Source organism: Hippichthys cyanospilos, chromosome 11 (assembly GCF_059441005.1).
Source record: "Hippichthys cyanospilos isolate Australia breed blue-spotted pipefish chromosome 11, RoL_Hcya_1.0, whole genome shotgun sequence".
Taxonomy (NCBI): Eukaryota; Metazoa; Chordata; class Actinopteri; order Syngnathiformes; family Syngnathidae; genus Hippichthys; species Hippichthys cyanospilos.
Window position 1 is genome coordinate 22488029 of NC_142379.1, and position 27568 is coordinate 22515596.

The 27568-nt window shown below is 40.9% G+C and overlaps 3 protein-coding genes and 1 pseudogene across 15 annotated transcripts in view; 2 read left to right on the top strand and 2 right to left on the bottom strand.

Annotated features, from left to right (window-relative positions):
- The window catches only part of tbrg1 (transforming growth factor beta regulator 1), a 34886-nt gene extending 21233 nt beyond the window's left edge, over positions 1-13653 (bottom strand). The window contains exons 1-3 of one of the 9 annotated variants that reach the window (XM_088426969.1): positions 12470-12561; positions 12297-12333; positions 11805-11923 (exon numbers count right to left, since the gene is read on the bottom strand). In XM_088426969.1, coding sequence (XP_088283095.1) covers positions 11805-11923 — 119 coding nt within the window. In that variant the 5' untranslated portion in view covers positions 12297-12333; positions 12470-12561. Of the gene's footprint in view, positions 1-3825; positions 3873-11804; positions 11924-12063; positions 12110-12296; positions 12568-13528 lie in introns of those variants that run through there. The other 8 variants (XM_088426970.1, XM_088426968.1, XM_088426975.1 and 5 more) reach the window with 8 other exon arrangements.
- LOC148416360 (uncharacterized) lies at positions 1199-2253 on the top strand. The gene has a single exon (XM_088426982.1). It carries the CDS (start codon positions 1247-1249, stop codon positions 2081-2083), a length of 837 nt encoding a protein of 278 aa, XP_088283108.1. The 5' UTR covers positions 1199-1246; the 3' UTR covers positions 2084-2253.
- Positions 2762-4659, top strand: LOC148416361 (uncharacterized; annotated as a pseudogene).
- The window catches only part of mmp13b (matrix metallopeptidase 13b), a 32424-nt gene continuing 16723 nt past the window's right edge, over positions 11868-27568 (bottom strand). For 2 of the 5 annotated variants that reach the window (XM_088426979.1, XM_088426980.1), the window contains exons 6-12: positions 27410-27565; positions 27207-27327; positions 24735-24868; positions 24497-24656; positions 22759-22862; positions 22609-22674; positions 20299-20491 (exon numbers count right to left, since the gene is read on the bottom strand). In XM_088426979.1, the coding sequence (XP_088283105.1) occupies positions 20409-20491; positions 22609-22674; positions 22759-22862; positions 24497-24656; positions 24735-24868; positions 27207-27327; positions 27410-27565 (824 nt within the window). In that variant the 3' untranslated portion in view covers positions 20299-20408. Of the gene's footprint in view, positions 11924-20293; positions 20492-21555; positions 22675-22758; positions 22863-24496; positions 24657-24734; positions 24869-27206; positions 27328-27409; positions 27566-27568 lie in introns of those variants that run through there. The other 3 variants (XM_088426978.1, XM_088426977.1, XM_088426976.1) reach the window with 3 other exon arrangements.

Consider the following 27568-nt stretch of genomic DNA (forward strand, 5'->3'; position numbering starts at 1 on the left):
TATTTTTTCAAATGTTCTTTTTAACTTTTTAACCATAACTTTGAAACTAGACTGACCGACTCAATGACATTGTGTATGCTACTGAGGAAGTTAACTCCTCCCTGCTTAAAAGTTAGAGCAGCGTTATACTAATGTGAGAAATTTCTATATCACACCTGATTCAAATGTTTAGCTCATCAGCAAGCTCAACAGAAGCCTTATAAACATCCATCATATTTGTTGGCAAGGTGTTTTGCAGCTAAAATTTTCAGCTCATTTACAAGTTAAAAAAACAAAACAATAGTCTACCATGTTTCACCTCAAATACTTGACCTGTATATACCATGTGAACGAGCTTTTTTGAAAACATTATCTATTTAAATTATTTTTATATTGAGAACCTTGACCTCAATAGTACATGTTGACAAAAAATATAAAAGTACAAATAATTAAAGTAAAAATAAGTGCGATAAATAAACCTAGACTCAAATATTGACAGTTTTATTTTTTAATTAAAACTCGACAAAAATGTTTTCTTGGACTAAAATAAAGACTGCACACTGCAGGGCTTAATGCTCAATTTCCAAATTTTTTGTGACATCTGATTTTTCTGAAGGTTTCTCACATTTCCAAATAAATTGGGGACAGTTCAACTACCATGATTGATATCGGACTAAAACTGAGACTAAATTTTAAAATGGCAGCTAAAATTAAAACTAAACTGTATTAGGCATTGGCCGATAACCGTATTGGCGATTTTGACAAAACCTTCCAAATCTGTCGAAATCTAGATGTTTTTTGTTTTTTAACCTGCCTTAACGGGCAACTTTGTTTTATGGCAGGCATGTCCAAGCCCAGTCCTCGAAGGCCGCTTATCCGGCATGTTTTGGAGGTTTCTGTTCTCCTACCACACCTGATTCAAATGATCAGCTCATCAGCAAGCTCATCGGAAGCCTGACAACAAACCCGATCATCAGAAACGTGCACCTTCATCTCTCCAACACTTCCGGTTCCGGGGCGTTTTGCTGCTGTCGCTGTTTTAGTCTTAGCTGGAGAGACGAACAATATTTTTCTTTTTCTATTTTTCTATTTTACCACCACCCGTCGGACCTGTGTTCGATGTTTTTTTTCATCATTTTTGAGGACTGTTTCCATTCTTCGATAGCTAGTGATTCGCCAATTCTCTGTACAGCTCCTAGCTCCGTTCGTCCTTGTTCTTGTGCAGCTCTGCTAGCGTAAGTATTTGATCGGCTGTACTAAGGTAAGCATGGCTTCGTGCACCTCTACCGCATCAGTCACTTGCAACACCTGCTTTATTCTCATGGAGAGGCTTTATCTCCTAGAGGGCCGTGTCCGACAGCTAGAGCAGAGTAGTCTGATAATAGTAGATCTGACGAACACATCTGATAGTGACAGTGCAGGCCGTAGCCCCCCCGCAATGCCGCTGGCGTCAGCTAGTGCGGGTCGTAGCCTACCCGCTAGTCCGGCTAGCATTAGCCATATGAATCCTGCTAGCCGTGGTGAGCCTGTTCGGACGCATAATCGTTTTAGCCTTCTTGCTAGGCACACTCCATCTCAGTCTACTGGCTCCCGCACATTAGTTATAGGGGACTCCGTCACCCGTAACATCAAGCTTAAAACGCCAGCTACCGTAATGTGTATTCCTGGGGCCATAGCACCCGACATTGAAGCTAATCTTAGGGAGCTGACACGCAAGAGGCCGAGACACCAGTTTAGTGCAAACAACACTAGTTACTCAGACATAGTGATACATATCGGCTCCAACGATTCTAGAATGAGACAGTCTGATATTACAAGGAAGAACATAGTTAGGACTTGTAATCTCGCTAGAAAGATGAGTCGGCATCGAGTTATTGTCTCTGGCCCTCTGCCTGCGAGAGGCAATGATGAGAGGTTAAGCAGATTATTCTCGCTTAACCGGTGGATGGCCAGTTTCTGTAGAGAGCAGGGTTTCCAGTTTGTAGATAATTGGCCCTCTTTCTGGGGCCGGCCCGACCTGCTAAAGATGGATGGCCTTCACCCTAACTGGGAAGGCGCCATCACTCTTTCTAGAAACATAAATTACTGTTTGAGCATTCCATGACTTCTCACATTAGAGCATGTCAGGTCACAGGCGAGTAGTGAGCCTGCTAGAACGGGTGTGGAGTCGTTAAGGCTAGAGTTAACCGGCACTAGGCTGGACTGCTACAACACACATAGCATATTTAGTCTAGGTCACTGCAATCCACACACTGTTTCAATACTTAATCCTGAATGCCCTAATGATAAGATTTCTGCTGAGGTGGTGTTGATTAAGGAAAATAGTCGTGCCACCTTAATCGGTAAGACTAGTGACATAGTACCTAGGCGGAATATTAATATTAATATGTGCGCTGTAGCCGTCAACAATCGAATTCCTACTTTACTAACCTTGCGACGAGGTTTTAATTACTCAAAATACAAACCAAGCCCCAGCCATAAAATTCAGGTTAGTATTAGTACTACCAACATGAAGACTCAGAATAGTACAGGAAAAATTTCCCAGTTTAAATTCGGCTTCATAAATATTAGGTCACTCCCCTCAAAAGCCCTTCTTGTAAATGATCTAATTACCGATTCCAAACTTAAAGTGCTTGGTCTCTGCGAAACCTGGCTAAAACCAAATGAATTCTTATCATTAAATGAGCCCTCACCTCCAAACTTTGTGGGCTCACATGTTGCCCGTCCTTGTAAAAAAGGGGGAGGTGTCACCCAACTTTCAGAATCTGATCTTAAACTTAGCATGAGCACTAATCACACCTTCAGGCCATTTGAGGCTCTCGTTATGCGATCGAGCTCCTCACCACCATTTATGTGGTAGTTATTTACCGTCCTCCCGGTCCATACTCTGGATTCTTAGATGAATTCCTTGAACTTATGGCTGACTTAATAACTCACACAGATAATATATTAATTATGGGTGACTTCAATTATTCATATGAACTCCCCATCAGAGCCACTTACTGTAGCATTTCAGGCAATAATCGATGCATTTGGTTTTACACAAATAATAAAAGCAGCGACACACCGGAATGGTAATATCTTAGATCTAGTGTTAACCCGTGGCCTAACTGCCTCAAATGTCACAATTTTGCCGTATACCAACGCTATGTCTGATCATTATCTTATAACATTTGAAGTCCTAGCTCAGTGTGGTCTTATATTCCACAACCAAGGCTTTAAGAGCCGTGATATTAACTCATCAACCACTGCTGCACTTTCTGAACTACTGCCTTTTGCAACAGCTGCCTTTCCATCTTTCATTGGTTGAGTCGATAAGCTTGCGAATGATTTTAATATGGTTCTTTTAAATTCCCTAAACTCTATTGCGCAGTTGAAACTTAAAACTCGTCCGAAGCGGCACACTCCGTGGTTTACGAATGAAACGCGAATGTGTAAATTGTTAAGTATATAACTTAAGCATAAATGGCGAACAACTAAACTCGAGGTTTTCCGTCAGGCCTGGTGCGATAGCTTGGTGAAATATAAAGAGGCTTTTAGGTTAGCAAAAACAAATTACTTTTCCAAAATGATTAGTCTTAATAAAAAAACACCCAAAATATTTATTTGACACGGTAGCACAGCTAACGCAACAGCAATAGATTAATCATAGTGTCCTCCATTCAGCACACATTTTAATGCAATTCTTTACTCACCGGATTCAGCTAATAAAAGACGAAATAAAAAAAGGCAGCGCCACTTACCCCCTCGGCTGTGATTGCTGATGCTAATTCGGACAATCAGGTTCAAGAATGTCTGGTTACCCTGTCCCAGTTTGATTTAGTATCCCTGGAGTGTCTTACACACCTGGTTAATGCAGCAAAGCCGACGTTCTGCATGCTCGACCCGCTTCCAGGCAAACTCGTTAAAGATTTATTCCCGGTCTTAGGGTCATCTGTCTTGAATATTATCAACTTGTCACTCTCCTCTGGCATTGTACCTGAAACTTTTAAGACAGCTATCATTCAACCATTACTTAAGAAACCTCACCTAGATCCTGAAAATCTCTTTATCTATAGGCCAGTGTCACATCTTCCATTTATTGCCAAAATTCTTGAGAAAGTTGTAGCACAACAGCTTAGCGATGTTATGGTAGACAACACTAGATTTGAACTCCTTCAGTCAGGTTTTAGGGCCAACCACTCAACTGAGACAGCCCTTGTAAAAGTGACGAATGATTTTCTCTTAGCCATGGATTCCAACATCTCATCAATATTATTATAGCTTGATCTTAGTGCCGCATTTGACACTATTGATCATCATATTCTTATAGAACGTCTTAAATCATGTGTTGGTATCTCGGGATCAGCACTTTCTTGGATCAGATCTTACATCCTGAGAAGGACGCATAGTGTCTCTTATGGCAATGCGATCTCTGAATCTTTCTATGTCTCATGTGGTGTCCCGCAGGGGCCAGTACTTGGTCCCTTACTGTTCAACATCTACATGATTCCTCTTGGTGATATTACTGTATACGTAAACATGCTATTAGTTTTCATTGCTATGCTGATGATACCCAACTCTATATGCCCTTAGAAATAAAAAAAATCCGTGCAAGTGCAGTAAACTGGAGGCCTGCCTTGCCGAGATTAAACAATGGATGTCTTCCAATTTTCTGCTTCTCAACCCTAGTAAAACAGATGTTAATTATTGGCCCTGCTCATCATAAGCACTTGATTAAGAATACCACGTTGAACCTGGAAAACTGTATTATTTCCCAAAGTAGTTCTGCAAAAAATCTTGGCGTAATATTTGACTCAACTCTCTCCTTTCGAACACGTATTAATAACATGACAAGAACGGCGTTTTTTTCCCCTCCGCAATATAGCTAAAATTTGCCCTATTCTTTCTCTTAGCGATGCAAAAACATTAATTCATGCATTTGTTACGTCCTGCCTAGACTATTGTAACATTTTGTTTTCTGGACTTCCCATGTCCTACATTGAAAGCCTGTAGTCTGTACAGAATGCAGAAGCGAGACAATTGACAAGGACAAGAAAGTTTGATCATATTACTCTGATTCTAGCTGACCTGCATTGGCTTTTAATACACGTGAGATGTGATTTTAAGGTGCTGTTAATTACTTATACAATTTTACACGGTTTAGCTCCTTCCTATCTCGTCAATTTAGTATCACCATATGTTCCGTCCCGACAACTTCGATCACAAAATGCCGGTTTGCTATCGACCCCACGGGCTAAAAAGAAGTCCGCAGGATCAAGGGCATTTTCCATTTGCGCGCCAGTACTATGGAATGCCCTACCTATGGAAGTTCGTGCAACCACCTCAGTAGAAATCTTTAAATCCCGACTAAAAACACATTTATATTCAAAAGAATTTAGTTGATTGTGCCTGTTTGCAGCTTCCTTCTTTTTTCCTTTTTCCTGCCCAGAGCCGAGCCGGAAGAGGGGGCGAGCTAGATGGTGAGGGTTGACTTGACCGCCTCCATTTGGTCCTGCGCTGATCGAACATCGCGGGTTAGGAGATCGACCGTCTGCGGTCCACTTGGTTGGAATGTGGGATGGTCCCTGCCCAATGGCTTTGCCTGCTGTCAAGACATCACTGCACTATATAGCACAATATGTTTTCTGTAATCTATATTGTTTATGTGTCTGTCTGTATTCGGTACATGCAGCATCCACTTCAACCTGTGGGCCTGGAAGGGGGCTCCTCCCACCTGTGGTCCCTTCTGGAGGTTTCTGATATTCCCCTAATTGAGGTTTTTGAATTTTTCCTTCCCCTTCTCGGAGCTTTGACAGGGGATGCTGTTGTGTACCTTACACTGAAATGATGTCTTGAAGAAATGTAGTTTCACATAGGTTGATTGGCAAGTAAAATTCAGAGCAGCAACTTTCTGTAGAGCCAGCCCGGCTCTTTGTCTTTGTGATACAATCAGTAAAACAAAGACAGAAAGTATCAGTAGGGCACAAATTATAATACGTATTGAGGACTAGACAGTCAGGGACTTACTCGTGGCAATAACAAAAGAGACGAGCGCCATAAAAGATAGGAGTGGGGGTAAAGTCCTCCAGAACGCATTGCTCGATGCTCGACCTCGAACACATAGATGTGATTGGGGTCCACATGTCTGGGACGTTCGGGCACACACATACAGTGTTGTTGAGGACTAGAAAGTCAGGGACTTACTCGTGGTAATAACAAAAGAGGCGGGCACCATAAAAGATAGGAGTGGGGGTAAAGTCCTCCAGAACGCATTGTTCGATGCTCGACCTCGAACACACAGATGTGATTGGCGTCCACAGGTTTGGGACGTTCGGGGCACACACACACATACGGGCGCAAACAATAAAATTACTGAAATATTGTACCTTATGACATAGGAGTTAGAAGATCAGATGAATGTAACAATAAAAGTCAGGGCTATATAATGGTGTAAAAAGAAGAACGTTTCTAATGTGTACTTGAGTATGTTCAAAAGCATCTACACAGTTGTTGAAACGTCTGGATTGGAATCCTCCAACCGAAAGGGGGCAGCAGAGGACAGGAAACAACCCAACATGATGACATGGACCGGCGACAACCGCCATACGGTGGACCGGCAAATATAAAAGAGGGCGGCGGATGAGGAACCGGCATCATTCTCACAATGACACGGGAATGATCCAGAGATCTCTGTTTTGGACAATTGGCTCGTGAACTGCATTAGACAGTTTGGTAATAATAAATCTTCGAAGTGTTGTTGACGCGATGAACGAGTGCATGTGTGTTTATCCCGGCTCATACCCGAACGCGCAGGAATCTTTCACAAAGGTATGTAAACAATGTACTATTATTCAATTGGGCCCGCAATCAAAACTACGAACAAATGTGAAAGATCCAACACTCTGTACGACTTCTTTTTTCGAAAGAGGTCTCCACATGACCTCTTTTTATCGTGAAGCCCTTTGAGACTTCGGTGATTTAGGACTATACAAATAAAATTTGATTGATTGATTGATTGATTGATTGATCATTTGAATCAGCTGCATTGGATGACGGAAACATCAAAAACATGTAGGATAGGTGGCCCTCGAGGACCAGGTTTGAACATGCCTGTTTTATGGGATATCACTCAGGATAAGATTTGAGCAGTCTATCGAGCATATGTGTGGGTCAAGAAGGAGAATCAATCTTTTTTTAAAGTGCCTGTGATGGGAGTCTTTACTGTATGTTCCTTATTTTCCTGGTCCAGTGTTTGTTGTTCTCTGTGTCTCTTGCATACTGTCTCTGTACTGTTGTATCTGTATGTTTCTTGTGCTTCTTTGTCTTTGATGTACATCTACCTGCCAGGAGGTCTGCAGATGGAAATTAACTCAGTGCTATAATTTGGCTTTTATTTTTTAATATATTCATTAATATGCATTGTTCCTCCTTTCTAAATAAATAAGAAAGAAAGTGAGAAAAAAAGAAAGAAAGAAAGAAAGAAAGAAACAAACAAACAAACAAACAAACAAAGAAAGAAAGAAAGAAAAAAAGAAAGAAAGAAGGAGCCTGTTTGTGTGACTGTGTAAGTACGTGAAAGGCAAATATACTGTACTCTTGTTGACATGAAATGACCGAAATAAACTACCATAAGCCGATGATGGTAGTTCAAATCAACCATTTTTTTAAACTATTGTGCATTTACCCTTACTTTATACTAAGTGCTCCAATTTCAGTTTAAATTGTATGTAGTGCTGGGTGATAATATCAATATATTGTAGGGCTGCACAATTTTGGCCAAAATAATAATCATGATAATTTTGGTCAACATTGCAATCACGATTATTCATCATGTTTGGTCAAACATGTCTATTTATCACACTTTTTTTTAAACAAACATTTTATATATAACACAGCTAACTCACTTGCTGAGTGCAAACCAATGAAAAATATGAAGCATACTTAGAACCAAGCACATACTACAACCGACCTGAAACAACAGAAGTTGTTTACGTATTCACCAGAGAACTCCTCTGCCATGTTTTCTGCGAGAAGCTTAATGAAGTCCCTTGCGTTTGCCCCCTGGTGGTAGGGTGACTGAAAGTGCTTGATTTTACATATTCTGTACAGTACTATGGAGCCGGCTTTTTAAATGTTAATATCACCGATTATCATCTCTATAATTGTGGCAGCCAATATCGCGATCGTGATTAAAATTCAATGAATCGTGCAGCCCTAATTTATTGCGATACGAAGTGATGCAATATGCGGTCAGTTTCCAAGATTTTGCTTATCGATTTTGAACCACCATTTCTTTTCGTAATACAGAGGGCCCCCGCTTTACGACGTCCCTGCCTTACATTTTTTTCACCTTACGACGTGGACCACAATGATTTTTTTGTCCCCTTTATACACCCTTTTTTTTCCACCTTACAACACCTTATACAGGGCAGTCAGTGTGCGCGCGTGTCTACTCGGGCCAACGCACGTCACTACACGCATCCCTGCTTACGTCACTACAATGCTGGTCTGTTATTGGTCGATGTTAAGGGGGTCACGAAGATGCTGGTCTGCTATTGGTCGGCGGACGGGGTCACAAAGATAGCTGCCTAAAGACTTTATCTCGTCGAAGCGTGCTTTCAATATGGTATTTATTGTGCATTTTAGTGCTTGTCAAACTTTAATTGGTTAGCCATTGGTCCCAAGATTGCTAGTGATTTTAAAGAGACAAGTAAGAAGAAGATTTATATGGAAACAAAGCTGGAGATAACAATAAGTGCAATAAATAGACATATTTGACATTGACCAAAATAATGTTGATTATTATTTCATGCAGCCCTACTTGGGCTTCAATTCATTTAAGTCATCCGTAGTAAGTTCCCGAAAAGTGCAATAACATCCACTCATCCTCAACAGGCAGCCATATAAATGAGCAGTAGAATCTCATATGAGAATTTTGAGATTTCAGGTTTTGTTTTGTTTCTTTTACATGCTCAGTAATTTTCAGAAAAAAAACCTGTACAGAAGCGATCGTATCTCAAGGTTTCACTGTATGTAATAAATTATAACAATAGATCAATAGATTTTTCATTGATTTTTTTTTTGTTTTGTTTTTTTTGTTTTTTTTTTGTTTGGTTTTTTTTTTTGGGGGGGGGGGGGGCAACGTGAGTGACATTGCAGTACTGTTTCATTTACGGCTGAAGAATACTGTCACCACTATCCCTCCAAGCATGGTTTGTGAGCAAATGTGCACTGCTACCTGCGTGTCTGCGCACAAAATATCTGAGCTGCACACAAAGTAAAAATCCAACCAGTATTGAAAATAAAATAAATGCATAATTTATTCTGTATTATGCAACATGTACTGTTCCAGGTTGTTATTTGACGCGCTTTGCTCACGCATTTACGTCATTACGTTGTTTACTGGCAGCTGCGCCTGCTTGTTACTGACCACCGGTGCTGCGAGCAGAGGGGCGTGTTCGCCGTGGAAGCTGAGCGACCTGAGGCAAGGCACTCTTTAATCATAATACAGTGGTACCTCGGTACTCGACCATAATCCGTTCTGAGGTGGTGGTCGAGCATTTTCCCATAAGAAATAATGGAAAGTATGTGTGCACAATTAAATGTGCACAAGCAGTACATGATAAAGATAAAGATAAATAAAGCATTATAAACCATTTTGTATAATTTACTTACGTTTTGGAGAGTGGTTGACGGACGGGAGGGAGTTACTCCTTCCATGATGACGCTAGCTAACTGCGACGCGAGGTCGGACACTCGTACACCACGTTCATATTTTGCTATAATTTCCTTCTTCAGTTCAATAGTGGTCCTCATTGTTTTCTCTTTGCCTTCCCCTTATCACTGTCTTTCTTTGGACCCATTATTAAGGGCTAGAGCAACACGAAAAAGTTTAAATCCGGGAAGAAATACTGGAACAAACGTCTTACTCCGCTGGCGGTCTGAGTTGAACTGGCGCTTACCCGCTGGCCGAGAAGGGCCGAGGAGCGCGTTCGGGTCGGCTCGGCTAGTCGAGAACCGAAAATCTGTTCGAGGTCCGATGCATTATCTACTTGAATTTTTTGGTCGAGCACCGATTTGGTCGAGTATAGAGGCGGTCGAGTACCGAGGTACCACTGTAATGGCAAAACGAACGGGCAGTGGCACATCCACTAACCAAGTAAAGAAGAAATGTGGTTCGTTTAAGATAGAACGGCTGTCGGAGTATGTGCAAGCGGAAGACAAACCTGTGAAACATTTTTTCTTTTTCGAGTGAGAAAGGTCTACTCTGTAAAACGTGTTGCGAAGCTAAAGTAGCAAGCAAGTTTTTGGAGGGAAAAGTGTGGAGCAAATGGAAACTGGACTACCTCAAGCGTCACATTCAGCACAAAAGTCATTTGAATGCAGTAAAAACTATAAAACGATGCAAGATGAGAATGGGGATCGGTTCGATATTGACAGAGAGCAGCAAAGACTGAGAGAAGAGAAACGAGCTGTCACTCGTAAACAAATCCAACGCGGAGCAGGTCAAAATCCTCCGACAATGTTGTACTAGCCATCAAAATGAATGCATCAATGCTGTCAGTGGAGTTCCACTGTGGAGTTTTCACATCGTAATGTGAAAAAATGTGAGCCAGGGACGCCGTTACCCGGGGGTCCATTGTAGATTCAAACGAAACAGGCGTTTTTAAACAGTCCTCATCTCTCCCCGATGTGGTGCTCGCCAGGAGGTATTTACGGTATTTAGATCACGGTATTCCTTTTCAGACGAATCATAAAGGGTTTTTTTTGTTTGTTTGTTGTTTGTTCGTCGATAATGTTGTCCGTCGTAAAGAAATTAGCGGTAGACATGCGTTGTGGAAAATCTGTTCCGCATGGACTCCACGCGGGGGGGGGGCTGACGACATAATGTCATTTGATGCGCGGATCATTTGATTTGTGTATGTGTCAAGCTTAAACCAAGCTTAACACTTGGAAGACAGGATAAAAATAATAAAGATGAAAGATGGATGAAGCAATTGAAAGACATTTTGCAAGAAATTGATGTAGCTGAGAAAATGAAAAATAAATTTAAATATTGCAAATATTAAATATTGTATGGTTGTTTTTAACTTTAGTGAAATGTCCCATTGTAAAAAATTTCTGGCTGCAAATATGATTTTGTTGTTGAGGAGTTCTACTGAAGTCAATGACATGCTTGAAAGTAATAAATGTCTGTTGTTGTTTTTTTTAACGTTTAATGTGTATTCATAGATGTCAAAGGTGTGTGGCTTCGGAAAAATAATGAATAGAATTAGTCTATTCTTATCATTTCCTTCAGTTTTTTTCAATCATTGTAAATATATATGCCATATATTTTATTTTACAAACATTGAAATATATTTCAATATGTACAGCAATATGCCTTTGCTGTATACATCACAATATATATCACAATGCACTTTTGAGACACACTACCCAGGACTAATTGTATGCGTTCAATCAGAAAGAATTCACGTATACATTTATTGGTGCACAAAAGCAGTTTTGCTCACTGAAGGTTTGTCTTTTACCTATTTATTTTAATTTAGCATGTAAAAATTGCAGTAATATTTTATTCAAAAATAAAACTTCATATAATGTAAAAAATGACTTTTTAGCAAAAAGAGATTTAAAAATGATATATTTTAGGGGTGCAATTTCAATACCATGATATTTTTTCTCAAGGTTAAACTCAAGCACGGCCCTAACCCTAGGGAGGATAATCGACTAGGATGGATGAATCGACATTAGTGCACATGTGTCCCTAATGTGGTGGCCTGTGGGTGTATATCATCATGCAGTGGTGTGCGTGTCATGTCACAGTTATTACAATGATAACCAACCTCTCTAGTGACTCAGCCGACCCAGGAAGGCCAGCAATGCTATCCAAGGATGGAAACAGAGAATAGCTCCCCGGTCCGTCAGCCTCCATCTCTGTTCCAAATGTGTTTAGTGACTCCATCTTTTGTGCAAGTCAAAGAACAAAAACATCAAACAGTCATCACACAGGATAATAGTCCCTTAGGCAAGAGCTCTCCAATACCAATCATGGAGAGGAGCCACTACCCTGCATGTTTTTGATATTCACGTCCTCCAACGCACCTGATTCAAACGATGAGGGTGGTTAACAGACTTCCGCTGAGCTTGCTGATGAGCTTTTTGTTTGAAACAGGTGTATTGAAGGACAGAAACATTAAAAAAAAAAAAAAAATTGAAGTATACCGGCCGGCCCTCGATGACCGGGCAACATCGTACACTTTTGCCAAATGCTGAACATCACAGAGAAAACAAGGAAACTAACATTTTAGGCAAAGTACCGGCAGAAAAAGACTCACCTCGTTATTATCTGGAGTAACAGTTCGGCTTACTGTGCTATGCGTGCAGGATTGTTCGTGTTAATTAATTATTAATGGAAATAACACGAAAAGTAACGTTAGCAAGCGGCTGACAGCAGCGAACGCAGCCTAAATTAGTCCAGCAAATCTGCGAGGGGGGTGGCAACACTCACGTTGTCAAAAGGAGTACAATATGCTGCACAGAAACCTTTTTTTATTCCAATACTCCGAATCCTTTTTTTGGGGGAAGAAAAATAGTGATGTTTCCGCTTCCGCTCTTCTACTCTAAATAAAACTGCGATAAGGGATGTAAGAAGCGTTACCGCCACCTCCAGCGTTATTACTCGAACTACATTTAATTGTTGCTGGCATGTAAAATACTGTTTGCGGACTGCAGTGTGCCTGTATTTTATGGAGGACCGAAAGTGCCAAAATTCAATAAATAATTGTACTATGCAAAAATAAAAGTGTCATTCAATAATTAAATGTTATTGTAATGGAGGTGTCGGAATAGCGCCCAAACTTGTGACCTCCTTGAAAGGACTGTACTTGACTGATTCAGAGGATCCTCAATCTTATCAGGTTGTCCGGCCAGAACATAAAGACGATGCACACTCTCATGCCACATTTTATTTGTATATAATGTTCTAATTATTTATCTGGGTTGGTGTGTGTGAGGGTGTGTATGTGTTTGTGGGTTTGATCGTGGGTGTGATTGTGTTTTCTATGTGTGATTGTTGTGTGTGGTCTCTGCAAAGGAGAGCAGAGAACATTCACTAAACATTGATAACTAACATAACTAACATTGTACATTATGTTACATCATATGCTCACATTACTCTATATTAGCTTAGAATAACATAAACAACACAGGCAAACATACCGTACAATATTAGGAAAATGAATTCAACCCAATCGTTCAAAATGTGCGTTAGGTAGGAAAGGGTTAATGGAGCCGAATCGATTTGAGTGAGCGGTGACGTCACTCTCTTACGGAGTAAGGATCACAACTGCACACACGGCAAACATGCGACAAATACGCACATGTTGTGGATGAAACTTTAACGTGAATACTAAAAGTGAAGTATGAAAAGTACGGTATATTTGCCTTTAGCAATTATACCAAACTTAGATGCAATAACAACTTAGACATTAATGGACAAAGTGAAGCAGTGCAAACGTAAACATGTATCCAAAACCACGAACAGACAACATATTCAAACTGTACTTACATTCTCATGGACGCACGAATAATAATGAAAGGAATGAAATGATCCACAGAATGATTGAAAGCAGAAAAAATGACTGTCCGTTACAACGATACCTGCCGACTGACCGGTGAAAGAGCAAAACAACCTATGATAGTGTAAACAGAGTCCTGATTGGTGGTGGAGGAATGAAACACAACTTGTGATTGGTTGCTAGGCGGTTGCTAGGAAGATCACATGACCACAGGAGAACCATGTCCAGGCGTAAATAGTAATAACAGAACAATACAAACACGAAATCGTTAAGTATAATCAGAAACTTCTTAACAGTTATATTAACTAATTGAAAGAGTCATTCATTAAATTATTGTTTCATTAATTAATTAAAAGTGGTATTAATTAAATAAATGTTTTATTTAATCAATAAAATTAATGATTAATTAACGAATTGCAAACTTGCGAGTGCAAAGTAACTTGAATACAACTCTCGTTTGCACGACTATGACTTCTCGAGACACAACTTCACGTCTTTGCATGAATCTCTCCTTTCTTGGATCTGATCCTTTGGATTTGTGTTGAAAATGCAAAGTAGATGACGTCATCCCAAGCGACCAGGCAAGGTCTGCGAGGGATCCGCGCAATGCATCGGCAAATCTGAGTTTTAATCTTTAATCATAAACCAAGTCAGTCCAATTTCATAAAATTATATATGAAGACGTTTGACGTTCACGGTGCAAGCTATGATGATGCTAAACCTGAAGAGTGATCAAAATTTCCACAAAATTCACAACTCCAACTTCACAACAAAATTCCAACTCGGTGACGAGGAAGCTAAAGATCTTCAACCATATACACCACCTTAGTTAGCACCTGACGAATAAAACGTGCATACAAGCATAAATGAGCATAACACCATTGCTGACAGCTACAGTGCTCCAAATTTGGCAAAGGTTGGTATTCCTTTTGCAAAACAGCCAGAGAGCGCTACAAAGCAGTTTATCAAACCTCTGCTAATCCTCCTGTCACTCAACCAAACGCTGCCCTCTTCAGCAGAGGTCCATTGCAGCCACCTAACAGGACTGGTATGTACGACATCACAAAATATCTAGCCCGCCGTGAACTTGTGAACTCAGGCCTCAGAGAGTTACAAGGCTTGGAAGTCCTCATTCTAAAATGCTACAGGAGGACTTAAGTGCCACCGAAGAACTTGACCTTCTAACAAAGTGGCTAGGAGAACAATCTTCGGAGCACGTCATGAAAATCTGTTCAGTGTATGTTGTGAACCCCACTGTAGGACTAAAGATGGCTTGGGATGGCTTAGAGGAGTTTAATGGCTCCCCTGCAATAATTGAGAAGGCTCTTTTTGAGAGTTGGAGAACTTCCCCAAGATCAGTTCCATAGACATTTTAAACCTCACATAATTGGGAGACCTGCTAAGAGAATTAGAGTCTGCAAAATCCGAGGGATAGTTACCTGGTCTCTCATATTTGAACACTCCCAGAAGAGTCAATCCCATCATTGAGAAACTCCCATTCAGCCTGCAAGAGAAGTGGTTGACTCAGGGTTCTCGATACAAAGAGCAGTACAAGGGGTGCTGTCGAGCTACAATCCAAGATGTGTGGAGGCTCTGTGTGGCCGTGCACAAATCAACTTGATACCCTGAACACCAACTGGGCTGGTAATATGTCAAACGTGACTGTAGTCAAAGACTGTGACATTTTTACCCGGCTGTACATTACAATACACACACGTCTCCCAAGACAGGAGGCTAAGCCCTGGGATTTTCGAAATAAGTTTTTGCGGGAAGTGCAACAAACAGAAGAGGTACCGGAGGGCGCTATTTGATCCAATATGTTGACAACTTATTAATTGGTGAGTTGGCTTAAATCCATTTAACAACTACTCCTTTATATCTTACTCGACTTGGTGAATTGGGGTTCAAAGTGTCACAGAACAGGTTACAGTGATGCTGACGACAAGTGCAATTTTTGACATGACTGCGTTGAGATGACGCCAGCGACCATACAGTTGATTGAACAGGCTGTGAATAATGAGAGAAAGAGAGTGCGTGGAGAGCAGCAGGGGAATGTGGAGTCGCCCGTGCGCACGCCAGGGGCGGCGCTAGCAGGAGACAGAGGCACCACTAGTGCAGGGAGTAAGAGGACTCCGAAGCTGATGAGGGAGGAGGCATCGCGGAAGTTGTTTGATGGACATAGGGTGCTTTCCCGGAAGTGGACTGAACCTCGCTGGAAAGGACCGTTGAGGGTTCTGGCTAGAACTTCACACGCTGTCCAATTGGAAACTAAAGGACAAAAGTGGTACCATTACTCACAGTTGTGCCCGGCCCCAGACTTTGTGCCTGCCAATGGTGAGCTTAAAGGTTGACCGCCTGGACGGGCAGATCAAGAGAGGGAATGTGACGATGGCGAGAATTGGATTAAAGTCGGTCTCGAAAGTGTCTGAACAAACACGACGACATATCCAGGAGTCATGGTGTAATGAAAATGTGTCTTTGCCAGCAGGAATTCCTCTCGCTTGTGCTGATGTTTGGCTGTGGTGTGGAGCGAAAGTGTTGAACGATAGGCTTCCCCCCAATGCCTCAGGTAAGTGCGCCCTAGTAACGCTGATCATGCCAATTAGTGTGACAGCATTAGACATGGCCAGAATAAATTGGAAAGGCGTTGGACGGTGGGGAAGAATCCCCTTCCTGGTGAGGAAGAAAAGGGACATGCAAGAATGGTTGAAGGAAGGAGACCCCAAGTACATAGATCCAATTGGAGTTCCGAGAGGGGTCCCTGATCAATACAAATTGGTGTATCAAGTGGCGGCAGAATGGGAGAGTATTTTCCTGTTCATTACAGTAAACAAAAATGTGGACTGGATTAATTATGTCCACTACAATGTCCAACGATTGGCGAACTTCACCACCTCGGCACTCCAGGCAGTGCATGAGCATTAGCAGCCACGTCTCTTATGGCATTCCAAAATAGAATGGGTTTAGATATGGTGTTAGCTGAAAGAGGAGGAGTGTGTGGTATTTTGGGGGATCAGTGCTGTACTCTGATTCCCAACAATACGTCTCCTGACGGTCGCCTTACTAAGGCATTGGAGGTTCTGCGCACGTTAAGTAACAAAATGAAGGAGCACTCAGGTGTGGACACCAGTTGGTACTCTGTGGACTGGTTAAACGTCTTTGGCAAATACAAAAGCTTGATTGCATCAGTACTGATTTCTATTGCTGTGTTTGCCGCTATTATGGTGTTATGCGGATGTTGCTGTATTCCATGTATCAGATCATTAACTGTTAAGACAATTGAACGCACGTGAAGGCGGCCTCAGGGACCTGAGGCCATGAGGAGGGAATGAAATTTTCTACTGATTTTCTACTAGAATGAAATTTTGTACTGATTTTTAATTTTCTACTATGTTTTAATTGTTTACTGATTTTTAGCTTATGGCTATTGATTTTAGCTCGTGTTTAACAATAAAACAAGGTATTCGAGTGATGACGTCAGTCGTCTGAGGTCATGAGAGGGAATAAAGGAACATAAGGTTTGAGCTTAAAGTAGTTCATTAGATGTTGCTACATTCTTTGTATGAGAGTGTGAGACTGTAAAGTGAACAAAACAATATGGAGTGCAAGGGAGTGTAAGAATGGAATGTTTCAGAGCAAACGGTGCTAGTCGCGGGGACGAGATGACCTTGACACCTGGTGGGAAACAACTTTGAGGAAAACTACAACCAGTAAGCAAGCGATTCTGCAGGGGAAGAAAGACCAATGAAAGCAAGCTAAAGTTAACTGCAGTATACACATAGCCAATAAAATAATGCCAGGATGCCTTTGTTCATGTGCCATTTGCATATTGTGTAGTATAACTCATTGCTGGGCAACTCGGATGAGAGTACGTCTGCTGGTGGCAACAGCGGCGTACAGGGCTGTATTGAGAGGGACCCGAGACCCAGGTGCTTGTATTAGATCTGCGTGTTAGGAATAAATCCACTCGTGTGTGAAAATGCCGGCTTCCTGATACCTTTCTATTGCAGAACGAGCGTGCAAATTGTTGGATGAGTGGCAGTTGGGTAAGGTCACAAATTGGAGTCAGATTACTAACTTGAGTTCATGTTGATTTAGAAATAAAATTCCAACAATATGCAGGGAACGTTTTTGTCCATGCGTTTGATTGGATGAATAGTGTAAGTGAAATTTATCGTATCATTGGCTGGACACTTGTCACTCGCTGTCACGATGCAAAATGGTACAGAAAACATTATTATTGGTCTAATTAATCAGATAGATGAGGTCTAATATTAGATATCACTTAATATGTTTATATTGCATTTTGTTTTATGCGCAGCATAGCTTTTCTTGTGCACTGAGAACATGCGAGCAGTGAGCAATTGTGCACGCGCGCAGCTTAGAGGGAACACTGGTCAAGTGTCAAATAGTAATTTTCACAATCTGCTTTCAAAAGTGGGAGAATGGGAGTGTTGAAGCAGGAATCCGATAACTCAAGGACTCCAGCCTCCCACAGTCCCTCAAGAGTGTTAGTGATGCCATCTGCCGCCTTAGGTTTGCATGGGTATTGGGGTTCAAAATGTTCAAAATGCTGTTTTGTGTCACTTTGAATGTTACTGGAAGTGCAGGGTAGCAAAAGCCTACATCAGCGGGGTCCGCGGACCACGGATCCAGTGACCTGTCTTTGCATGAATCTCTCGTGCGGATTGCCCTATTTGGATTCATGGATCTGATCCTTTGAGTTGAATATGCAAATTTAGATGATGCCACTACCAGGCAAAAAAAAGTCGATCTGTGAGTCATCTGCCATGAGTCAAGCAGAGAATGACAGAATTTAATGACTGTAATAGGTTTGTGTAACCCTAACCCTCACCCCTCAGTGTAAGGGCTAATGTATGCACATTTTTAGTGATGTTCGATTTAAGCTTGTTTGGGCCATTTGTGGACACTTGAGGCAATTTGCTTGAAAAATGGCTTCATTTAGGGAAGCTTCTAAAAGCCAGGGCCCTCTCCTGACAGAATCAAACTCTGCAGTTAATTTGGAAATAAACCCTTTCCGTTGAATTTTTCTTAATGTTCACACAAGCGCCTAAGTGAAACTCTATTACCACATAATGATTAATTAGTTAAAAATCTGAATTTTCATACTTATTGTTTACGTATCTATTTTTGTGGTTAGGGGTTCGGGGGATAGACAGGTGTGAAAGCAGGAGTGGTGGACCAAGATGCAGGGAGTCTCAGAGATGGGAAGGGGCAAGTTGAAATTCATAGTTTATTTGTGACAGGGCAGGCAGGATCAAAAGGCGGGCGAAACAAATAGCATGGCAAAAAAGCTCCATAAGTACCTGCAGGCGGGTGAAATGGGAAAACTATCAGGGGAGTGGCACAGAAAACCAAAGAAGAAGGCACAGGGCAGCATGAGACGGTATATGCAACTATGATCCGACAATGGGTGTTACAAAAACTGGGCTTAACACACACACACACATGCACGCACATGCACATCGAAGGAAATTCATATTTTTCAAATTCAATATATCAATAAAATAGTGTGTACATGGAACTGTGTTATTCAAATAAAGATTGAGACGACGTAATGTCAGTATAAAGCAGATATAGTCTTGGCCCAGGTGAAATAAAGACAAGTCGGCACCTCCAAAAGGAACAGATGACATCCCCTGACACAACATTCCACCAGGAGCAAAAGGCTAGGTGTGGCCTTCAAGAGAAGATATCAGTCAGGGTTTATGGTGGTCAGACCTCCTCCCGCTTCAAAGAACAAAGACTTTTGAAGACGCCATCCCCACACAAACAAACACCCACACCTGCACGATGCCGTCCCCACACAAACAGACCCCCACGCACACATCGACACGCACGCACGCACGTGCATGCACACACACACACACACACACACACACACACACTTGCATTCCACAGTGGGACTACTTGCCCCAAAAGGGTATAAGAACTGAATGTTGAAGGTGAAACGTTGCCATTTTCTGCTCCGACCCATGGCAGGACTGGCCCGAGGCCTCGTGTACTTTCCCACTCTGTCTGGATTAAATCAATTGTTTTACTATGTTGTGGTATGGGCGATCTTTCAACAAAAACGATCACTCTAGGAACTAGTTTAAGGCAAGAAGCTTTTTCTAGATTCCTTCAACACACACACACACAAACTAATGACAGACGTGCAACAGCTGGGAAGCAAACAATAGGCAGGGAATTGATGATTGGCTGATTGGTGGAAACATGAGGGGCAGGTGAATGCAGACAGGTGGACCAAATCAGACTAATGCGGGGTGATATGAGAGGAGCTGAAACAGGAACTATGCAAACAGAAAAGAACAGAAGACCCCCCCCCCCCCCCCCACCCACAACCAAAAACCAACAGAACATGACATTATGTGGCTGTTTATCTCTTGTGACTGCCCTGTTTGTAATTTATTTTATTCAAACAATACTATATATGGATTTGGAGTCACATGTGTTAGCTTACGAGCTATAGAATTATTCTATCTACTTCACTTTGACAATTTTCTTCCATCCAGCCTGTCTGCACATGCTTTTTCACCTCTTGTAACAACTAAAATGTGTCCAAAGTAATAAATACTAAATGAGACTGTCATTTTTGGTGATCCTTTATTTGGAGAGTGTCTGCTTAAACCTTTCCTGAGATGGATGTTGAAGCTGCAAATGCAACAAACTTCGTCTGTGAACCTGTCCATCACCTTGGCAAACAAGAAGGGGCTCAGAGCTGATGCCTTATGCAGTCCCACCTCCAGCTTGAACCTACAGCACCTCTCAACACTGTCTTACTGTCCTTGTACGTCTGCCACTCAAGACCTTCTCATACAATACCATAGTTCATCCCTGGGTAGTCTGTTATAAGATTTCTCCAGATCTACAAAGACACAATGCAATCAAAGGTGTACAAAACTGTGATGAGAGCAACAATGCTGTTTGGTCTGGAGACAATGCCACTGAGGAAAACGGGAGGCAGAGCTGGAGGTAGAATGAATATACTGTATATTGGAGGGACAGCATATGTAAGAGGTTTTAGAGATAAAGTCAAATCAAATACACTATATTAGTATATACAGTACGGAGATCCCTCATTTTTTGCAGTTAATGGGAACCGGAACCACAAAGTTGCATGTGTGTCGTAGTGGAATAGTTTAAATAATGTTGAATTTATAGGTCTTAGGGATGTAACTCCCCTGTTATTACACTTAATTATTTACATGTTGATTTAATCTCAATTAAAAGGTAATTACAAAAACAACAATACAACAATGGGTCAAGAAAAACACTCAATAGAGTTCAATTTTGACCCTAGTTCATCTCTGAACTCCATAAAATACAATCCAATACAGATCCGCTCCGACAAAAGGGTGAATAAACAAAACAGCCCATCATACTGCTAGGAGAGTCTTGGGATCAGTCATCTGGGACAAGTAAATCTCAAAACAACAAACAATTTTGGCTGGCACTATCCAGTCAAAATATGTACATAACCTTGACAAAAACACAAAAACACCTGTTTAAAAAAGTAATTCTAAAGTCAGGCACTCAGAGTACAGCACTAAAAGTCAAACTGATTAAACAGTTAAAACCATAAAGTTTTGCATGTTTTTGGGGTGTGGGAGGAAGCCGGAGTGCCCAAAGAGAACCCACATGGGCTCAGGGAGAACATGCAAACTCCACACAGAAAGGGTGGAGCCAGGTGGATTTGAACAGGAACCTTAAAACTGTGAGGCGGATGTTCTATTCACTACACCACTGAGCCACCTTCACTGTATTCCAGAAACCACTAAATGAATTGCAGTTTGATAAAAGTAGACTAAATGTAGTGGACGAATGCATATCAAATCCAACAATAAGTATTAAAAAAGATGCTGTGTAAGCCTGAAGATGGACAAATACTTAAATATATGAAATGTAACCCTTATAACTTTGCATTTGTATTAAGAGTTGTGTGCCACAAAGTAGAATCACACAAAAGGGGGATTCAATCAATGCAATACTCAAATTATAAACAAATTCGCTGAACAATTTAATTTCATACGGACAATGAATAGAACTAGTACAATCAAATGTCAAGCACAGTAATAGAGATTAGACTACTTTGAAGTTATCATTCACTTATCTTTAAAGGGACAATGTGTAAGATTTTCATTAAAAATGAATAAATTAAATGATTATAAATGTCAAAAACTTGCAAATGAATGTGTTCTTAATTAAAGACCAACAGTATGTTTTAAAAATAATCAGGTCTAGTCATCCTGAAATTATATTACATGGGGGGGTAGGCGCCTCTCCGGAGGCGGCCATGTTTGTCATAGCTATGGAAAATGGTAAATGCAGCACTCCCTTGCTGTCCGTAACGAAAAACGGCTTAAATCTTACACACTATCCCTTAAATACATTTCAAAAACATAAAAACTACTAATTTTCCATAGAGTTTTCATTAGAGTGCAATCAGAACTATCACATTTTCATTTACGGAAGGGGTGTCCAAACTTTTTTTTTTCTCTGAGGGCCACATATAGTGAAATAGATAGACGGGCCACATATATTTATACTTTAACTTATGAAACATGGGAAAAAAATCAGTCAAGCAGGCAAATTGACATTGTTTTTTTTTAATGTAATTAGAGAGACTGCTTTGTCAATTATTTTGGTTAACGTTGATGAGGCTTTTCTTTTACACTTCTAAAGTTGTCAACCATGAAATCCTTTAATTATTTTTCAAAGTAGCATTGTGGGTCTTGTCAAAAAGTGTTTTTAGTATAGCGGGGTGCAAATTGCTGTAGTTTGGACACCTCTAATTTATAGTATTTATAAATATTTTGCTAGGCAGGAAAATGTGCTGTGGAACGTAACAAACATAAACCAAAATAATGAATCTAAACAGTATCATTAGGCTGGGAATTCTCTATGTGAGTGTGGACAAAATTCTTCCAAATAAAACATTATTATTTTGTACTCTCCATCATTTCTATGGATTTCTATTCATTGGATTTGTATTTGAAAACACATCTGTAATCTCAGCAGCCGAGAATAAAGTTGCTTCTCAGGATACGTATGACCTTCCTTGCCATGTAACTGTACTCATACAGCGTGTGCCCATGGAAGAAATACAAAAATCCTTAAAAAAAAGAAAATACACAAATATGGTTGACAAATTACACTGTGGATTGAAATTGAGTGACAGAGAAAAGTAAGTCTGTACCGTAGTGATAAACTGCAGCATCAACCTCATCATCCATTCCGGGAAAATCTCTTTCTATGGATCGCGGGTAGCCACTATCCATGGTGTGACTTGCTTCATCATAGCTGGGATTTTTAAAAAAGAGAGAAAGGTACAGGATCACAGGTAATTGGTGAGCAATAACTCACCCAGTTTAGACACACGTTTTAAAATAAAGATCAATGTCACTGTGGCATTGAGAGCAGCTTGCCCTTTTTTTTTTTTTTTTGCCCTTCTAATACAGTGGACCCCCGTGTTACAACGTCCCTGACTTACGTTATTTTCATGTTGCGACGTGGAATACTGAGTTTTTTCATCCCCTCTTTATGATATTTTCATGGTTTTGCGCCCAAAATAACGTCATGGCCCTAGGGGCTTGGCTGTATTTGTGGTTTCATCTCCATCTGCAGGAATTTTTGGGTAATTACACTTATTTTTAGCTGCCGTCTCCGCAACATGTCACTGCAATTCTGGTCTGCTATTGGTTGGCCTTCCTCATTTCAAAATGGCGGAACGGTGAAGCTTTGTTCGAATGTGAGTGATTACAAAACCATATTTATAGTGCATTTTACTGCTTAAATCAAAGTTGAAAGGTTGAGCCATGGGTCCCAAGATTGCTAGCGATGCTGGAGATAACACTTATTGGGGAATGTGAGCATAACAAGCGGCACTCAAAGGTAAATAAATACTTTCTATATTTTTTTATGTATAATGTTTACTGATTGTAGACATGTATATTATTGTTACAAAAATTGTTAATATAGTGATTATACATTTGCTACAAAATATAAATGCTTGCAATGAAGAAATGCTTCGCTGTGTGAATGATTGTGGTAAAGGATTATAGTGACTATAAATCTGTTACAAAATATAACCGCTTGCAAAGAAGAAAAGGTATGCTGTGAGAGTGACAAAAACTGTCTGGGTATTGTTTTGTGTCAAGCAGAAGGAAGGCCGCTCAAGCCTGCCAGTTGGAGTGCTCCCGCAGCTGTGACTCTTATCGATGTCTCGCTGTGCATAATATTTTATCAGAATGTCTTGCTACCTATAATATTTTTTTCATAAATGCATTAGTTTCTCACCCACATGCTCACAAATAGAAGGACAAGTACACAAGGGTCCGACCATAGACTTGCATTTTTTTCCTGCCCCTTGAGAGCCAGGACCTTCAAGTAGTTAGGGATCTCTGTATCAAATAAAAGTGAGAGGGGTCGGAGAGACTGGCAGAGCGCGGTAGAATTGTCCTTGGCCAGTTCCTCTTCGCTTCCCTCATGCTTGAGTTGGGAAGATTGCCTTGTCTCCATTTTTGTGTACAGTTTTTTACAAATGTCTGACAAATGAACCTGACAAATATATATATACGTAACACTTGTACTATTTTGGTACCAATTTTTAATATGTATGTACAATTTTGATGTTTTTACCTGGGATTCTAATCGCATTAGGTATTTAACATAGGTTTGGATTGCCTATCATACGGCGAATTCACCTTACGACCCCAACCGCGGAACGGATTAATCTCGTAACACGGGGGCCCACTGTATTTTTAATTAATATAGCATTGCTATCCCATATAATAATGTCAAAACACTGTCCTGCAAGGTTTTAATTTGTTCATGTGATTACTTATATAAAGGGTTAAGGTTTTCCCAACATTTTCATTACACTGAATATTTGATATGTTGCTATCTTAACATACAGCAAATGTCACATACTCTACCTCCAATACTCCTCCTCATGAAAGAAGAGAGTTTTTCCTGTGTCTTTAATGTGAACAGCCGCATCCAGTTTCCTCAAACTCTTTGGAAATCCCAGTTTGTGGATGTATTTTGGGTAACCATCCACAATGTTATAGCCATTCAAAGCCCACATACGGATACCTGACAAACACCACAGCAAGACTTAGCTTTAAATGTATGCATTTTTTCAGTCATAATGTGTCAAAAATGTTAACCCACCGCTAAAGATATTGACTTCATCCTTCTCTGGGTTCTCATAGGCAGCGTCTACCTTGTTGGGAATGGATGGCCATGTGGACTTGATTAATGTGAGCTCAGGTTCAAGCATCTGAGGGTGGAGGCGCCAGTAGAATCTGGAGTATGAAACAATCAATAATTCTTTATAATGACATGTTGGTATTGTTTGTTTACATGTGTTTTGCATGGATTTGTTCTCCGTCCGTCCGCCCGCCCGCCTGTCCGTCTGTCCGTCCGTCCATCCATCCATCGTCTACTGCTTGTCTCAAGTTGGGTCACAAGAGGTTTATTGCCTATCTGAAGTTGGATCGAAAGAGCAGTAGATTTAGTAGAAAAGCCCAGACTTGCCTCTCCTCAGCCACTTCATCAAGCACCTCAAGAGGAAGCCAGGCCAGAGGAGAGACATAGTCTCTCCAGCGTGTCCTGAGTTGTTACGGTGGCATAATCTCCTCTCTCATGGAGAGCCCTGACACCCTGTGGTGGAAGCCCATTTTGGCCGCTTGTATCCTGGATCTCGTGCTTTTGGTCACAACCCACAGCTTGTGACCAAAGGAGAGGGTAGGAGCTTAAATTGACCTGCAAATAGAATGCTTCTACTCTGGCCTCAACACTTCTTCACCACAACAGACTGGTACAGAGTCCATATGACAGAAGACACTGCACCAATCTGCCTTTCAATCTACTGCTCCATCCTTCCCTCATTCATGAGCAAGACTCTGCAATACTTGAACTCTTCCACTTGGGGCAGGATTCATTACTGACCCAGGGAGGGCATTCCACCCTTTTCCACCCGAGATTTGGAGGTGCTTCATCCCCACCCCGAGGAGGTCTTCAAACTACTCTCCCAGAAGATGTTCCCAGAAGGTCCTCCCAGAAGAGAGTCCAACCCCTCTCAAGAAGACTGGTACGAGTGAAGATGAGTCTGACTATATCTTGTCAGAACTTTTCTACCTCACACACTAGCTCAGGCTCCTCCCGTGCCAGAGAGGTGACATTACATGTTCCAAAACCTATCTTCTGTAGCAGAGGATCAGAGCGCCAAGGTCAACACCTTTGGCCGCCGCCAATCTCACCTCTGACCGTTGGGCAACCTCGCAAAGGCGGTGAGCTCATAGGAGCAGGCCCAGCCAGCAAGCCCCACTTCCAGGCCTAGCTTCCCAGGAGGGCCATGGTAACACATGTCCGAGCAAGGGAAAATTGAATCCATTAATATTACTTGTCAGAAGGGTTCTATGAGCCATGCTTAGTCTGGTCTATTATGTACAACCTGTTTGCCATCGGGGATCCTGGTAGGAGCATAAAGTCCCAGACAACTAAGCTCCTCGGATCATCGGGACATGCAAAACTCTCCACCACAGTAAGGTGGTGGCTCACAAGGGGTTACATTACATGTATGTAGTGCTGGGCAATAATGTTGATATATTGTGTTACGAACTGACGCAATGATGCAGTTCGCGTATTGAATACGACATTCAATTTCCAATATATCGCATATTGTTTTTTAAATGCATTATTTTCATAATACTCTATTTCATATTTTTAAATCAATCTGCGGAGTGGCTTTCTTATCATGATTTTTGTCATATTGTGAGTTATTACATCCATCATCCCAAGCGCTTCAAAAACACCACATTAAATGTTACATCTTGGACTTCATTCTTGTTCCAGAGAAGCGCAATAATATACACTAATCCACAATGAGCACACATTATAGCGGGCAGAAGAATCTCGTGTTGCGGTTAAATCTTGAATTTTGAGATTCAAGTTTTGCTTTGTTTTATTTAATTTAGTTTCTTTTATATAAGTAATTTTCATAATATGAAGAAAAAACATGTACAGAAGTGACCGTATCTCAAGGTTTTCCTGTATTTGATAAATTATAACTTTAGTTTTCTCTTTGTTTTTTTTCACCAATGCAAGTGATGTCTCAGATATGTTTTGTTTACAGTTGAAGAGCCCTGTCACCTGTATTCTGTGCGGGCTCGTGTGGCAAAGTGCTACCTCTGTACTCCTGCCAGATCAGTGCCATGTGTAAGAGTATTCTCAACTGCTGAGGACATATTAACACAATCAAAGGGCATGCTTGAAATAAATTAAAGGTGGACCTGCTTTTTTTTGTTAAAAAGAATGTTTAATATGTGCTCATAGATGTCAATGATGTGTGACTTCTGAAAAAGAATAAATAGAATTTGCCTATTGTAATAATTTGCTTCTTTTTTCAGTCATCATTAATATATATGCCATCGATTTTTTTTCAAACAATTCCCAATATATTGCAATATGTATCACAATATGCCTTTGCTGTAACGCAACACACTTTTAAGAGACAATGTCCGGCACTACGTATATGTATACATACATACAAAATTCCAAAACTGCACAAAGTACAAATCTATATAAATACAAAAAAAAAAAATCACTGAGTGAATTCTGTATGTTTGCTTGTGGACTCACTTGTCCTTGAATATGATGGTTTCTCCTCTGAGTTCTGTAGCAGCATCAAAAGCTAAAGTGGGGTCACATTTTTGGGGGGCGTCCGGCTTTGGCTTGACTTTCTTATGGTCTGGGTTCGGGCCTATCTTGTAGAAGAAAACAAATGTTTAGAAAAGACAAATGACTTACCTGATAGTTTTTGTGATTGATTATGTGGTTGTCACCATAGAGTGCCTGGATGCCTTTAATATCATCCTGAGCAAGTGGGTACCCCGTAGCATATGAGTAGATGGGGTACATGAGAGCGCCTGAGTCACTGGAGTGTGACATACCAAGAGCGTGGCCCAACTCATGTGCTGCCACAATAAACAGGTTGTAAGCTG